The following is a 16525-nucleotide window of genomic DNA, read 5'->3' as shown; positions in this document are numbered from 1 at the left end:
TCCTTTCTTAGACTCCAGTCGCAGCCGTTAAAGCAACTGGACTCAACTGTCTGCTTTTCTCACAGCCCTGAGCCAAAGCACAGAATGAACTTGTATTTTCTGACATAATAGTGTCACTAACTGCACTGGTTACTTCAGCTGCAGGCATGAAGATTCCTCCACTGCTTTTATGCTGGTTGATCCAGCGGTAACAACAGCTTTCTGACAGAATCAGATCAAACAAACATTTCCTTTTTCAGTGCTATTCTGAGGCACGAATGTATAAATAAAGTTTCTACAAATCTATAGGAGAAGAGTTCAAACCTCTTCAATAGTAAAAGATAAACCTACTCAGCTGACACGTGGAACAAGCTCAAACACGGTTTAACTGAGGGGGAAAACCATCATCAGATGGATCCAAATGATTTGATTTATTTCTATTTTGTAACATCTTTGTTAAAGCGGGACTCTTTGGACATCACTCCTCCCTTTGTTTACAAAATCCAAAGTTTTTTGCTAGTATTTGGGTAAACTCACACTACTTTGACACATAAAAATGATTTTTTTTCAGTAAATATAAAATCCCGAATGTAACACAGACATACACCTAATGATGATAATAATAATAATAAAAAACCTTTGTTTTTATAGCACATTTCAAGATAAAAAAATCACAAAGTGCTTTACAAAACAACATAAAGTAAAGCGGCACAACAGTAAAAAGCATTTTAGTTGCTATTCTAAAAGAAAACACTAAGTCTGAGAGGAAGGGAGTTCCAGAGGGACGGAGCCACTGCTGCAAAGGCTCGGTGCAATAATAAAGGCGAGAAGAAATCAAAGCATGGATGAGCATCTCAGAACGCGACACAATTGGACTCAGTTTGGCAATGTTTTTTAAATGATAAAAACAAGTACGGACAAGTGGCAAAATGTGAGAGTCAAGAGATAAAACTGGGTCTAGAGTTACCCTGAGTTAGGCAGTAAAACCTTCCTTTAGTTGTCCTAGGTTGTGTACTTATTTTGTGCCTTATGTAGAATTTTCAGATTTCATTTGACATTTCTTTTGGCTTTTATTTTGAAATTCAGTAGTATTTGAAATTTCTAAGCATTAATTTGGCTATTTTAGCTCTTGATAGGTGAGAAATCCTTTTTCTTTTGCATTCTTTTGAACTCTTAGGCAATTGTTGAACTATCTTTGCATTTAGTAAATCCTATCTTTATTATGTGTCTTACATCCTTGTCAGCATGTTTAGTTTTAACTGTTTTTTGTAACATCATCTTTCATTTTTGCTCATTTGCTCATTTTTTCTGATCATAGTATGACTTGATAGCTAATATAAGTTAGATTTTTTTGTCGATTATGTTTTTTTATTGTCCTAGTCCTTTATTTTTAATTCTTGCAATATACCATCAAATTAAATTAAAACCAAATCAATCGTTTTTTTTATTGCTTGTTTATCTGTTTGTTTTAATCTCTGAAACTTGTTTGACTACAAAAACATTTTTTAAGTTTTCAGTTGTATGAATAAATCTATTAAAGGGAAAATGTTTTACTAGAGAAAAGTGATTAAAACTTACATTTTTTCAAGGTTCAAATGCTGCCATAAAAATTAAACACTTTTACATAAAACTAAAGAAATCGTTTTCAGGGACGTTTTTGCTGTCATGCACACTGGCCACTTCTTTTTTTTTTTGATAAGATTTACAGAAAAATGTTCAACTTTTACATAAATTAATAAAATTATGAAATGTTTTCTTTGAAAGCATTGGTTTTGTCCATTTAGGGGGTTAATTTACATAAAATATAGACCATAGAGAAGGTAAATCTTCCTTTTTTCCCCTCACAGCTTTGATTTTTTTATATTTGGTCCCATTTAGTTTTTAAAAGTCTTTTTTTCTCAAAACAGAAAGTTGTAGCTTTAAGAGGAAGGAGTTTTTCTAGAAAATATGGATTGTACACTACCGGTACTAATAATAATAATAAGTTATTTAGGCACAAACTGAAAATATCTATGTCCAAATATAGCTTTGATCTGTAGCTTCATCAGATTAGCATCCATTATTAAATTTCTGTTGCACGTGTTATTGGATTTCTCCTGTAAATTTGGTCTCTGTGTTCATAAATAGTAAAAATGCTGTGTCGATGTGTAAAAAAAAGCAGGGGGGAAGTTTTGAAAACGCTGTTGGTGGTGATTGAGTTTTATATTGTGAGTAATAAAAAAAAAAAAAAAGGAAATCGTACATTAAAAACTTAACAGTGGAGGGGAAGAACGGTTGAGGAGAAAATGAGCTTTTTCCGGCCCAGGAGACGGAGGCGTGCAGCAAAGGACATGACCTCAAGAGGAATTACTCTGAGATTTTTTTACCTCTTCCAGAAAAAACAAGCAGCAATGCTCACATGAGTTGAAGTTTATTTTTCTTCTCTAGTGTCTTTTCCCTTCTCTTCATGTTCCCTTCATGTTGTTTTGAGGGAATTTAAAAATATATATAATTATTCTGAACCAGTTCTTTTATCATTCTAAATTAGAGTTCAGAAATTCTCTTGGATCGGATGAATAACATCAGTAACTCACAAAAACTAAATCCAGATGATGGAACCATCACAGGTAAATAAAATACAGAGTTTTTTTTTTTTAACAAATGTATTTTATGTAATTTGTGTTACTTTTTCATTGTGTGTGTGTATATATATATAAATATGCATAAATATGTATAAATATATATATATATATATATACTCATACATATATGCTTTTATTTTTTGCCTGTTTTTCCAGGTTTAAGTTCAAACATTTAGTTGACAGCATTTTGGTTTTCATCAAGTTACATTTATGAGTGTTTTCTCTGCACTTTTAACAACTTTATGAAATACAATTTTCTTTTTTTAACCATTAAAGGAAGCCCTTGCAGACACGTGTAAACTGAGCTCCAAACACCTATTATGCCGTTTTGGTTTTTAATTACCACCATAATTGGTTATTTTTTTCTTTCATGTCCAAAGGATGTTTTTTTTTTTAGATCAAATTTACATAATGTCTATAAACACTTTTTCTAAACACTTGTGATAAATAGAAAATGTGTTTTTATTTTTTAAGTAAATGGGGGTTTCATACATATTAGGTTATTTAATTCACATGTCCTAAAACAGAAAAAAGGCACATTTAATACAGGTTTACATCTTTTAGATCAATTTTTGTATCTTTAGTTGTTTACATTTCTTTTTATATGGACTCTGTTTGTTGTAGCCTTCCTTTTATTTCCATTCTCCCTTTTTTTTAGGTCAACGTTATTACTAAATCTTGATTTAAAAGGGAGACCATTTTTTGGTCTTTTTGTGATTAAATAATACTATAATTGACAGTAATAATAGCTAAAAACCTTTGATTTTTCTTTTGATTTTACCTTCCAATTGTTCCGAAACTGCTTTAATGCCATTCCATTTCAAACATTTGATAAAAAAAAAAATATTCTAAAAACGCTAAGATATTCACTACAAGTTCCAATTTTTAAGGCTTTGGTGCAACATTAAAACATTGAAAAATTTCTCCCGCATGTACCACTTTAATAGATAGTTTTGTGAATAACCTGAATTTTTTTAGTGCAGCAGTGAAGTTGTTTGGATTTCTCCTGCTCCTCTGCATCGGTGTCAGTCGGTCTGATTACCTCCTCCATTGGGGGTATTTTGTGGACAAGACCACACGCACTTCCTATTTTTAATGCATGACTCAAAGGAGGCCCGCTGATTTGACAGAATGTACGTAAGATGAAAAGAGGCAAAAGCTCCTGAAGACGCAACAACACAGCACAATGCCGAGCTCAGCAGTTCAACAGAACAACTGGTTTTGGCGTCATGCAGTCACCGACCCGGATACGCTCGCTTTAAGCCGGCGGGGGGGTGTTTCGGGCTTCAGTTAAGTAAACGCATTTGATTGTCTGTTATGCTGGCAGACGAAGGCGGGCAAACCCAAACATAAAGGAGGACAGGTCAGGGACAGGCCAAGCCGATCAGAAGACAAACAGAGAGTAGACGGGTTCATAACAACAGCTGGGGACATGAAGAGACGAAGAGGCAGAAAGCACGGGCCACTGTAGCAGAGAAGAAGCAGTCTCACAGACCTGATCAGCGAATATCCTGGTTTTTGGCTCAAGAACGGGTCCTCCCCTTATCTCATCCTCCACAGCCATGAGTCTTGGAAGCAGAGAAAAAGGAGAGGGAGGATGACAGAAACAGAGGGAGTATTATAAATTCAAGATCCACAAGATGCTTAGCATCCAACATCTGGTGCGACAACATCTCAGCTACAAAGCCTCAGGTTACCTGCGTCTAAAATCTGAATCCCTTAATAATAAATGACCACATTAGATGAGGCTCAGCCAATTTGAGCCGGTGGAGCCTTTTTCCCTACAGCCCTGTGGGATTCATCAAAGCATTTGTGTCTGATTATAGAGGTTTACAAAGCGCCATTTGCGTCCAACTGTGGACTATTACGCTGAGCTCCCACTGAAGTGAACCGTTTGGTGGCAGATCCTAATCATCCCCTGGGAATTGCCCCATCTCACACAACATGCGCTGACCTGGCTTGAAAATCCTTTGACTAATCGTTTTGATGACTTGAATTGGAGATCTGCTGCCGGTTTCACGAGCCAATGTACAGTGAAGCTTCCCCGGTCTGGGATTATAACTCTGGATAGAGCCAATCAGGATTTCCTCTTAGAGCCAATTGGCTAAACTTATGTTGTTGGATGATAAAACATCAAAATGGAAACTGTGAGTACTTGTTATCATTCCTCCAGGCTTCATTTGACAGCTTTACCAGCATCTTTTCACTAATTTCCAGCGTTTAGTTGGGTCTTTGTTTTAGTAAACAAGGGAGAAACTTCAAACCTTCATTTGTCTTCACAGACATCCTTTAAAACATAAATCTATTGAATTTACCAGTTAATCAGCGGAGAACTTACCAACCCTTCCATTCACGTGAAACCTTGCCATTACATATCATTTTATTAAGAACAGCGGCACACGTTGACAATAAAGAAGCAAAATCAACAGGTGAAGTTTCCAACAGAGGTTTTTGGACGTTTTATTCCGTAAATATTGTACAGCGCTGAGATATTTCTTTACAAAATAACAGGAAAAGGAAGAGTCAGTCATAAGCACAGACAGAAATACTTGCACTGTCCCAAAAACAATGGAATGTGACATGAGAATACAGCATTCAGGTTAGACATGACTTCCAAAAGGCAGACAATGACTCGTGCGGGTGATCGTGTTACAACAACCAAAAAAAAAACAAAAAAAACAAATCCATTTGTACTTCAAGTAGTGTGCTTTTGAGGTCAAGTCGTACATTTAGTCTGAAACAATGCATCTGCAGACATGAGGTCACAATGTCTGGATATTCTTGCTACAGAGGACAAAAAAAAAAAAAAGCAGAAGACAAAAGGACATGTAAAGAAAATGTAAAAATCAACAGTAAGTCAGATCTGCATCAAAAAGGAGCTGCAAATATTTCCCCTTTTTACCCAACCGCCTGAGCTACACTTCTTTTTCTTAAAGTTAGCCTCAGGAGAGTCATTGTATGTTTAGGTTGGTGAGCACCACTCAGAAAAATATCTATAACTCAAGTCTGTTTGGACTGGGTTGATGGTTCTGCATCGAGCTTCTTTGGTGCCTTACCTACCAGGTATCCTGTAAGGCTGGACAATAAGTACTGAATCCTGAGGACCACTACTGAGCAACATTCTTCCAAATTGGCTTTATTATAGCTATATTTTTCTGCTTAGCAACGTAAATTTTAAATTACTGCTAAGAAATAACCCAACAAATATGAATGGACTGTTACTGCAAGGGAAACACTTTTTCTAAATTTAGAGAGTCACGTGACCAACAACCGGATGGCGATGCACTTCTTTGTAGCAGCTGGCTGCCTTGGGCGCTACGCAGCGGGCGCCACCAGAGGTCCCACTGCATCACACAGCTCATCAAAAGTTGAGCGTGTCATGTGGAATTGTTGGATCCACAGCTCCTCTGGAAAATGCCCGACTACCATTTTCCAAAACGGTTTAATCCGTGGCCCATCCCACATGTAAGGAGCTCGCCGCTCCACGGCCTGAAGAAGACGGCGACGTCTCCTTTGATAGATGATGATGAGCGCTAGTGCTGCTGCAGAAATTTAATGCGTCTGCCGTAGCCTACATGTGGTCCTTAATGATGGTGGAGTTTCGATAAATCATGTCTAATCCTGATTTACAACGATTCAAATAAATGTTTATAAATCTTTATAAATGTCCTTCATCATCAGAAAAATGCCACAAAAAAAATCAAAAACACCAAAGAAATTTCATTAGAAAGGGTCTTTAAATCATAATCTTCAGTGTTTTATTTCCATTTAAGGTGATGCTAAATTAAGCGGAGTCCTGTATTTAATGGTTTGTTGCAAATAAGTGACAAACGACATTAACGTGTTGAGATTAGAAGCCAAAAACTATAAAGTATTTCCACTTGTACTTAATTCTAAGAGTTTAAATAAATCAATGAGTAAATGAAAAAGCCATAAATCCATTGAGACTGATCTGCTTGGTTGTCTTTCTACATGTGTTTCGTTAAAATTAAACAATCATTATGATGATGCCATAGCTGATCTTGATGCTGAACCGTAACTCCAGATCTACCTGTCCTCAGAATCTCATCTGGGCATCAACTCACCTGCTTAGACGGGAATCATTTGCAGCTTTTTGACTCAGTTCTGTGCAAAAGTGAAAACAAACCCTTGGCTGTTGCTTTACGCCTTTTGACCACACGCACATCTCAAGCCGAAATGCCTTCATTTGCAAGACTTAAACATTAGGTAGCCGTCATACAATCTTTACAGCCGATCAATATGTTGTTGCTACAAAAGAGGCGGATAATATACTGATAGATATTTGTATATGTGTATATTTATAATGAAATTTATGAGGAAAAAAAAATTATATTGAAGATAAATGTCATACTAATAACAAAAGTATACAGTATAAGTTAGATGAAAGCATTTTTTAACTTTCTCGAGAAACTATTCTAATCACCACGTCACCGGACACCACCAATGACGGAACTGCAGGTCAAAATCATACCGAGCATGTACAGCAAAATCATACAGAGGAAAGAAAGTCATGTTTGCGTGAAATAAGGAGTAATATTCTATGCAGGCTGTATTTGAAAAGCAGAAAAGTTCACCAAAAGAACATAAGAAGCTTGGAGATAAAGTTAAACACAGAACAGATGGTTTTTGAGTTAACATCGCTGTTGACGTGTTGTCTGTTTGTTACGTTGCGCTTTACAGTCCTCCAAGTGTTATTCTGACTCTTTCGATGGCATCTGGTTGAGAAGAGTTTGGCAGGAAGTCACTGTGTCTTTATGTACAGAAAAATGCAAACAATATTTCCGGATGTGCACTTTGCAGAAACAGCACATGGGGAAATATTGTTGCCGTTATTGCGCTTCTCTTGCTAAAAAAGTTAGCTATTGCAAGATTAAAATAGTTACAATCTCACTCTCTGTAGAATACTTTTATATATTTAACATAGCATAATCATTATGGCTCTTGCATCATCAAATTGAATACATTATGGATTATAGTTAAAAATAGATTATTACTATGATCGGTGCATTGAATTTCTCTTTTCTGGTCTGCTGCATCTTCAACTTACATTTCTTTAGTTCACAGCTGGGGAGAATAAATACTTTCATTTATATTTATAATTTTAAATATCTCAACTAAAATAAAAAAAGAGCCTGTAGCCAACTGATGAGATTATTACCCTGGAGACAAAAAATATATAGGTATTATGCTACAGGTAAAGTGGATTCAGTATCTCAGTAACTTTAAAATAACTTGTCCTAAATTTAACATGTGGCTTTGGTTTAAATTAGATTGTTGAGAACAAAAGGTGTACCTGGTCAGTTGCTCTTAAAGTAAAGTCTGCGCGCAAAACATTAAGGCTTCTTTGAAAGGAAATCTCTAAATGTGAGGCTCAGCTCCAAGAGAACCCAGGCTGGCATCCCCACCAAATGGATGTACCTCTAAAGACCCAACAGAACATTTTTTTTTTCTTAGGGAACATAAGGCTATGGTTGCACTTGTCCTTAAGATTCTGGAGTCCAGTCAATCCAGGTTGTGTGGCCTGAGACGGTGCTTCTTTGCATCCACGCTCTCTGCACTTTTTACATTGCTTGTGTGCACTTTTAGAAACTCATCCAGTGTCCTGATGAGGCACGAGTCTTGCAATGCACTTCATGACAGTTTGGCTCAGTAAACTGTGGGTTTATATCGACTCGGAAGCATCCAGATCTGCTACTTAATCCCTCCTTGTGTGGTCAAGGTGAGTCACACAAGTTGCAAGTGCAAGCCTCAAGTGTTGCTTTTGTGTATGCAGCAGTTTGGGTAGGGTAGTCACGGGTGATGCTTTAAGGGTCTGTGCTCGAATCTTCACTATTCATTCGATTCAGGAATTGTCAGTGATGCACCTCATATTTTTGGCATCAGTCCCCATGTTCCCAGAAATTGGAGTAGTCCTTCTGTGATTGGGGTTGGTGTAAAAAGGAAGAGCTGTTAAAGTGTGACCCTCCAAAGTCATGAAAGTCCAGAAAAATTCACTGGAAAGTGCAGACATGCTTCTTCTTTTGTGAATCCTCTTGTGCTTTTTTTTTTTTCTTTTTTACTGTTAAACAAAAAACTAAGTGGAATCAATGTGGATTCCAAAATCCATTCGAACGGCTGAACTGTGCTGATAAAAACGGCTGCTGGTGGGTGCAACAGCACAGGGCGACGCAGGAGGTTTGAACGATGGCTTATTTACAAGACCAGCGGGACTCTGTCTTCATTCCGAGTCTTCTTTCCTGGAGTGGATCAGAAGTGGCAATATTCTCTGTCACTGATATCCACCCTTCACTTGCAGATAAGATGTGAAAATATTGCACTTTTTTTTTCCTTTTAAACTGACCTCTATCCCCAACATAAGTACAACAAAAATAGTGTAGTGTGGAAACAACATGCAGCTATTTTGGTTGTTCGCTCTGTGATCAATTTTCCACTCATGGCTCACAAACTGCTTCATTTGTTAGCGAATTATTAAAAAACAAAAAAAAAAAAAACGTTTGCTCAAAGGCCATTCCATTACAGCTTCACATGCACACTGGACTGATAAATTGGAGCTCAGCTGGAGTTTTCAGGAAGTGTTTTAACATAACACTCTTACAACATAAGCTTAGAAGACCATCAGAGATGCACTTGTTTGGCTTGAAAAGAAACACCCAGCAGGGGAGTCTGCCATGCATGTCTGTTTGGGACGACAGAAATCTGTGTCATTTATTTTATCGCCTTATACCTCATTTCCTTAAACGTAGCATCTTCTTTGCTTTCAGACTCTTTTTTTCCAAAATATCAAGTGTGTTTTAGGAAAAATATATGACTTGTAATCTATCTAAATACAATCGTACATATTTGCATAGGCTGTTCCAAATATTCAAAAAGGGAAAGCATGAATCGAAACGGCCCTAAAAAGACCACAGGACATCTTAGCTGTCTTCTGGCCTCCATCCCATAAACAGCCTCCATTTACCTGCTAATTATTCCTTTAATTTGGGAGTCTTTCTCCACTTGCTGGTACCGTAGCCTCCGCTCACTGTCCTCCAGGCGATTCTGGTACTGTAGGAGGATCTTATTGGTCTGCTGCTCCTGTAGGAGGAGCCTCCGTTCGTACTCCTCCAACTTTTTGTGAGACATCATGAGTCGCTCCTTCAGAGAGTTGATTTCTTCCTCGTACTCCCGCACCTGAAGAGGAGGCCGAGAGGACAAGATTTTGGAGTTTAAAGTTCCAATATTAATTGAGACACCTTTCAGCATAGACCCGATGTCCCACAGAAATGGTACGTACCCTGTCCATACGCGACTCATCCATGCTCTTTGAGTACTCCTTCAATTTATAGTCTTCACGATCAATTCTTGAACTCTCTATGTCCGCTGACAGATGAGGCATGTTGGACACCCAGGCCACCGTCCGCTCATTCGCCGGGGTTGGGGGGTTGAGGGTAGATGGAGTCTGTGAGCCCTGCAGAGAAATGACAGCACTCTGAGTATCAGAAAGAAGACTGGCTCATAGACATTAACAACAGCCAACATGAGGATTTAGAACCAACTTTGCAAAAAATGTTTTTTTTGGTGTTTTTAACGTGTTTTTTGTGGGATTTTCCTGATAATAGAGGGCATACATTAATAAAGGAAGGCTAAAATCGCATTTCTGAGTATTTCTTTATTCAAATAATTGTGAAGAAGGAGCAGATGGAAAAAAAAAACAATTTGAAAAAGAGCTTATTAAAAAAGTACTGTGGGAAGGCCGTAAACCCATGGGACTTAAAGTTCAATAGGAGCAAGTCTGAGCTGTGTTAGACACAGCAAACTTAAATAAAAATAACATTGAAAAGCAAACATTAATACTAAATCAAATTAATATCTTAAGCTACCTCATCAATTTTTGCTGATTGTATACAATGTTGAATTAAGCGAACTATATAATCACTTTTATGTAGCCATTCAGAGAGTTTTAACTTCACAGAGGGTTCCCTCCCCGTGGCATTTAAGGTTAAATTTGATCAACGTAATTTATGTGGGTCAACAATATATCTCAGTATCAATAATAATATAAAATAATATTAATAATAAAAAATTGATACTTCATTTATCACACAATAGGGAAATTTGTCTCCACATATGACGCATCCCCTGGGGGAGCGCTCAGGAGGCAGCAACGTTAAGGGTCCCCCAGAACCGTTGTTTATTCCCCTCCGGGAATCGAATCTTGGATCCCTGCTTGGCAGCTTCCTACCTCACCGACCGAGCTGAGCTACCCATCATGATCAATCTTAAATTGTCCCAGAACTGATCCCAGATGAACTCCTTTTAATACCCAGTTGACATAAAGTCAGCAATTCTAGCGCTAGACAGACATATTTCAAACCATACAGCATGTAATTGGTTAATCAAACACCTTTGTCATATGATTTATAAGTCATTGTGACAGAAGACTAAACTGAAATCTGTTTCTGAGTTTAAATAATTTGATCTTTCTTAAATTTTAAATATTGCTGACACAAAAAAAAAACAACCCTGAAGAACAGAGGAAAAAAAGAACAGCCATGGGAGGGCACCGACAATACCTGTTTGGTCATTGTGGGTTTGAGAAGGTGCTGTTGAGACTTCTGCTGTGGTGACTGCTGAGCGCTCTGGCTGGTTGTCCCCTGTGGACTCCCACTTTCCCTGACTGAGCTCTGCTGGTGGGGAAGACCTGGGGCAGTGTTGTCTTTAACTGACAGCTGCCGCGGCCTGCCGCCGTAGCCGGACTCTGGTGATGGGAGGAGGTTCCCGCTCTGCGGCCGGTTTTTCCCGGAAGCAGCGGGGGCGGCGGCCGAGCTGACGGAGAGCTGATGGGAAGTTTGTGACTTGACGCGCTGGCTGGGAGGCGGAGCAACTGAACTCTGGCGCATGGGTTGGACTGTCGATGGCGGCGTGGTGGCCAAGGAAGAGTGGGAGGTCCCAGTCTGGGAAGCTATACCCATCATTTGCTGTTGCTGCTGGAGATTATCCTTCAAAAGAAACCAGGTAAACAAGACATTACCTGCATTGTTACATGATTCATTTTTAAGTTTGATACAGGGAACTGTCATTAATAAAATTACAAATAACCCTACAAATGTATAGTACTGTATGTCATATTGTGTATAATTATGTGATATTCTACAATAAGTACAATATTAAAATATTAATATTTGGGGGTAAAAACTGGGAAATTCTGTCTCCATTGCCAAGGATGTTTTTTTCTGGGTCTTTCTGAAATAATATTTTATGGAAAACTGCTTCAGAAAATGCAGTTTCCCACAATCATCCCCTTTATTTGCTTCTTCTTCTGAATCAGTTAGGAGGAGACACTCATGAAACTCTAGGATGATATTAGTAAAATTTAAATCAGACTTCACGAAAAATGCTGAGAGATTTTCAATTACAGACTCAGCAGAAACCAGAATAATTCAGAGGGGTTTTCATGTTTCAGCTTGGATTTTATCGCTAAACCACACTAGAAAGCTTAAAGCAGCATGAAACTTTCTTAAACCACATTTTAGCTGGAGAGAAATCACACAAACCATAAAATTAAGCTGCAACACATCGGAGAACCTTTTGATTTCAGTTGTAGTGAGATGCGTCTACTCAAAAGCAGTTTGTATTCAGTGGTGGAAATCTGAGAGTGGATTTCTTCTGTTTGGCACATTAGGAATGTGGATTATTGTGTGATGAGACCAGCTGCCACGGTGCAGCACAAAGCTCAAGTGTTGTTTTAGGCTTCAAAGACGTCTCTCTGTTTGCTCTTTTATGCAAATAAGAAAACCCTGAAGTCAGTTTTGGCTCATTCCACTTGCGGTTAGATCGGTGAAAACAGCAAAGAGAAGGTGTTGGTAAAACAACTTCTGAGAATTCTGAGGACATTTGGGCGGATTTTGAGGATGGAAAGGTCTGGGTGAAATCTGCACAGTTACCTGCACATGCGTGGACATCTGCCTGCGGCCGAACTCGGCCCTGGTGTAGTCGTCGCTGTAGCTGTGTGAGTGGATGATGCTGGGTTGGCCCAGGTGCCCGTCCCTGGTCCTGAGGGTGGACAGATCCTCACTGCGGGAGAACCCCCCATGGGCAAACTGTGGGATGTAGGACGGGTGAGAGGGCTCGGGCTCTGGGGCCAGTAGAATGGGAGCTGGTGGTTGAGCCCGGCTGTGCTGGTGATGGAGTTGGTGCTGCTGGGGGCCGTCAGCCGTCGCCAGATGAAAGAGGGGATTCTGGAAGGAAAGCGGGTAGCGCATGGCGGCGGCCTGCTGTTGCTGCTGCTGGGATAGCGAGTCGGAGGTGGTGCCCATCTGGCTCAGCTGGCTCAGCCGGAGGCCGCCGGACATACTGGAGCCGCCAGAGCCAGCTGACAACCTCCCACCAGCCCGCAGCTGGCTGCTCAGGCCCGACCCCAGGCCGCCACCGCCTCCGCTGCTCAGCCCGCCGAAGCTGCCCATGCCGGCGATGGAGGCCTGGGAGGAGTTGAGCATGTCCACCGACTGCAGATTAGACACGCTGTTCATTCGGGAATCCTGGAGGTCCATCATAGATACGCTTTTATTGACACTGAGCACCTAGATAGTAAGGGATATGAGAGGCTGATGGGCCCCTGCTTTAATTATGTTGGGTGGCCAAGGATGACATGGGTTAGGGTGGTGCAGGTGTTTTTACCACGAGGGCTGCTCGGGTATCGCAATGCCTGAACGTATTTCCCAGGAAATACCGCTAGATGAATTGCGAGGTGAATCAGTGGAAAAAAAAGCAGATGTCATGACAAACTAGAGCCTCCACAACTGGATGGCAGACACTTCCAAGTATGACAGCATGCATGCCATACTGAGCGCGCTCAGAGAAAGATAGGTACACCTAGTGGATGGATGATGACTCCCTAAGCCCGCAGGATCAAACTCACCTTGGGGTCTGGTTCTGTGATGTCTGAGCTGCTTGTGCAGTAGGCTGGGCTGGACCGGGCCAGGGGAGGGCGGGAGACGTAAAACATGTCCTTGGAGGCTCGATGAGGGTGGTCGCGGTCCTGAAAACTCAACTGGGCGCGGGATGGCATGACCCCCCCGGTGGAGGTGGGGGAAGGCAAACGAGTGATGTCGATAGAGCTGGAAGACAACGGAGAGTGACGCTTGAAGGTATGTACACACCGGCTGCGTTGACTTACTTACAATGAAAAGTCAATGTAAAGACGTGTTCTAAACTCTCACGTTCACATGGCGCTACACAAGTTTTTAAGTCAGTTTTCGGGCTCTACATACAAAATGCATGGCCGTTGCATCATCAGCTGAACTTTGACCAACCACTGACTCGGATTTGATAGTGACGTAGGGGTAGCATACTTCACTTAATTCATGAAAGTGTCAACCATTCAATAACTGAGGAGATACTAATAATTAGGTTTTTTGCCTGTCAAGAAATATATGACACCAAGTCATTCATATATATATTGGAATAGAGCTGTGAAAGAAAAAGTCTGCAGCAAGACACATGAGATTTGCACCACCAAGACTCTTCCAACTATGAGTAAATGCGCTATTATTGGGTAGAAACAGCCCAGTGTGAATACCACATGCTAAGAAAGCGCAAAAAAACAGTTCCTGAACGTGTGACACATGCCCAGTGTGGACATAGCATTAGAATGTTAAAAAAAGATTTTGAATGCTTTGGATTACAATATGCCCAGTCTCTGACACAAAGCATCTTAGTTAGATGCCACTGTGTGGGGGTTGACCGCACAGTGGTTCTTGGATGTCCGGGCTAGTGGAGGGTCGTACAGAGGAGAGGCCACACCTTAAGGAAAGCATAGGAGTGTCTTGCAGTTCCCTTGAGGAGAGTTGAAAATGGAACGTTCCATGTCATACGTGTGGTAAGTGTATCATGAAGTATTTGCAAGGCTACTGTAAGTTGCACGCAATTATGATGCATGGGTAATTCTTTTGACCTTCCGCCACACTCACTGGTAAGGTGCAAGTACTGGCCCCTTACCGACCGCACTTTCACGGTGTGCACTTCATACCTAAGTGTACGTAGGTGTATGTAGGTGGAAGACTGTCTAATTTTCTACTTTCCAACAGTTATGGTGCAAACAAAGTTAGCTTGAACTGGTATTGCGTTTGAAACAGCTGCAGTGGAAAACAAACCAGATAAGTGTAAGTAGAGAAAAGATTCACTCCAGCATCTGTGAGGCAGCTGGAGCTGGAAACAGCTGGTGGAATTCAAAACATCTGCTTCATGAAAGATCTCAAAGAAATTAAAAACAGCTACAATGGCCCCATAATAAGACATCCATTAAAAGAGAGTGACAAGACAATTGCTAAACATCTCGAAAGTGCAGGCCTTATTAAATTATTAAAACAGGAGGTGGTGTGATGCAGAAAACAAGCATACCTGTTGAGATCCCTCATCATGAGGTTCTGAAACTCGGAGGAAATGCCCCGGTTGAAGCTGGGCCGGGACAGCAGCCGGTCAGACTGCCTGTCCGGAACCCTGTCTGTTTGATGGCTCGGCTGCCTCTGGAGGTGGGGGTTACGGAGCGCCATGCTGATGTCGTTCAGGAGGCGGGGCAAAGGACCCAGTTTGATGATGGCATCCTGAGGTTGGGAAGACAAGCAAACTGTTTCTGCTGGAGAAAATCTTTCACCAATGGGCATTTTAGTGCCATTGAAAAAGCCTTTTTTTTTCTGCTGCTGATGTCAGATCGACCTCCAGAGAAGAATCTCAGCCTCATTTAGCTAAACGTTTGAGGCGAGAGAACATAGAGACCACTTTAAGACTCAACTGCACAAAATAATGTTCCCTAGCTTGGTGGAGATGCGTACATCTTTCTAGCGTTTTCTGTGTTCGTCTATTTTTTTATGACCCCAATGGTACAAAGAAAAAGTGTTTGCCCCCATCTTGACTTTTCATTTATTAGTCAAACCTAAATATTTTAAATGATCTTAAAAAAATGAATATTAGACAGTAAATATGCATGTGAACACAAATAGCAAAGGTCAATAAAGGTGTTTCATTTTAAGAGAGAATGAGTTACAGCTCTCTATGGCTCTGTATAGAAAACCAGGTGGAACCCAAACTGTTCCACCAGTTCACAGCTAAGATTGCCTTAAAGTACTTATAGAGCAGGGAACCTGAGTCTGGAAAGGTTATAAAGTTGTTTCTAAAGCTTTGGGACATCAAACCACAGTGATATTCATCGCCCACAAATGCAGAAAACACGGAAGAACCAGGATGAACCATTACAGGAGAGGCTGACCAACCTCTCCTGTTCTTCTTTTTGTTTTTTTTTTAACTTGTCCTGTCCAACAGCTAGGCAGGCAGATGAGAGCTGAGGGCCTCTTGTGTTGGACATATTTTACTTTAACAAGAGGGGTTATTAATATTGAGACAAACCAAAGGCATGACTGAATAAACCCCTTTTGTAATTGAGGCCAAACTTTATTAATTTCAACCATGTTTGTAAATCTTTGGTGTTGGACCGGACGGAAAATGAAAGAAGGGAAGAAGAGAGAGGGATGTAAGAGAGGGGGGGGTGATAGTGAGAGGGGGGGGTAAGACCATGAAGCAGCATAGAGCAGACAGGTTTACTGGTTGTTTATCATTACGGTACGGTTCAAATGTAGTACAAAAAGGGCGGGGCCTGTCCACACACACTCAAATGTTATCAACACACCTGCTAGCTGCAAAAATGTCCACATGTCAACATGTACACAAAATAGATAGTGTTCACACACGCATACTTATGCCTTCAAACCAACTAGTGTGAAATCTTTCATTCATTCAATCATGCAAACTGTTAGTGCAAAGGTGAGCTAACACCTGTGCTCAGGTGAGTGTTTATGTTCTTCTAAAATGGATGGTGGAATGTGAAAAGAAGGAGGAGGAGCGCCCAGCCACCCCCACACCCAGACCCCCGT

General features: G+C 40.4%; 1 protein-coding gene across 11 annotated transcripts in view; it reads right to left on the bottom strand.

The window, feature by feature from the left end:
- Positions 1-16525, bottom strand: part of LOC101163690 (ras/Rap GTPase-activating protein SynGAP) — a 182466-nt gene that overhangs the window by 12373 nt on the left and 153568 nt on the right. For 6 of the 11 annotated variants that reach the window (XM_011485803.3, XM_023964284.1, XM_023964289.1 and 3 more), the window contains 7 exons: positions 15000-15202; positions 13519-13717; positions 12545-13138; positions 11174-11599; positions 9895-10068; positions 9580-9791; positions 4096-4168 (listed from right to left, as the gene is read on the bottom strand). In XM_011485803.3, coding sequence (XP_011484105.2) covers positions 4096-4168; positions 9580-9791; positions 9895-10068; positions 11174-11599; positions 12545-13138; positions 13519-13717; positions 15000-15202 — 1881 coding nt within the window. Of the gene's footprint in view, positions 1-4095; positions 4169-5030; positions 8858-9579; positions 9792-9894; positions 10069-11173; positions 11600-12544; positions 13139-13518; positions 13718-14999; positions 15203-16525 lie in introns of those variants that run through there. The other 5 variants (XM_023964286.1, XM_023964287.1, XM_023964290.1 and 2 more) reach the window with 5 other exon arrangements.

Source organism: Oryzias latipes, chromosome 16, assembly GCF_002234675.1.
Source record: "Oryzias latipes chromosome 16, ASM223467v1".
In the NCBI taxonomy this organism is placed as follows: Eukaryota; Metazoa; Chordata; class Actinopteri; order Beloniformes; family Adrianichthyidae; genus Oryzias; species Oryzias latipes.
The sequence above is the reverse complement of the archived record's forward strand: the minus strand, read 5'-3'. Positions and strand labels throughout refer to the sequence as shown.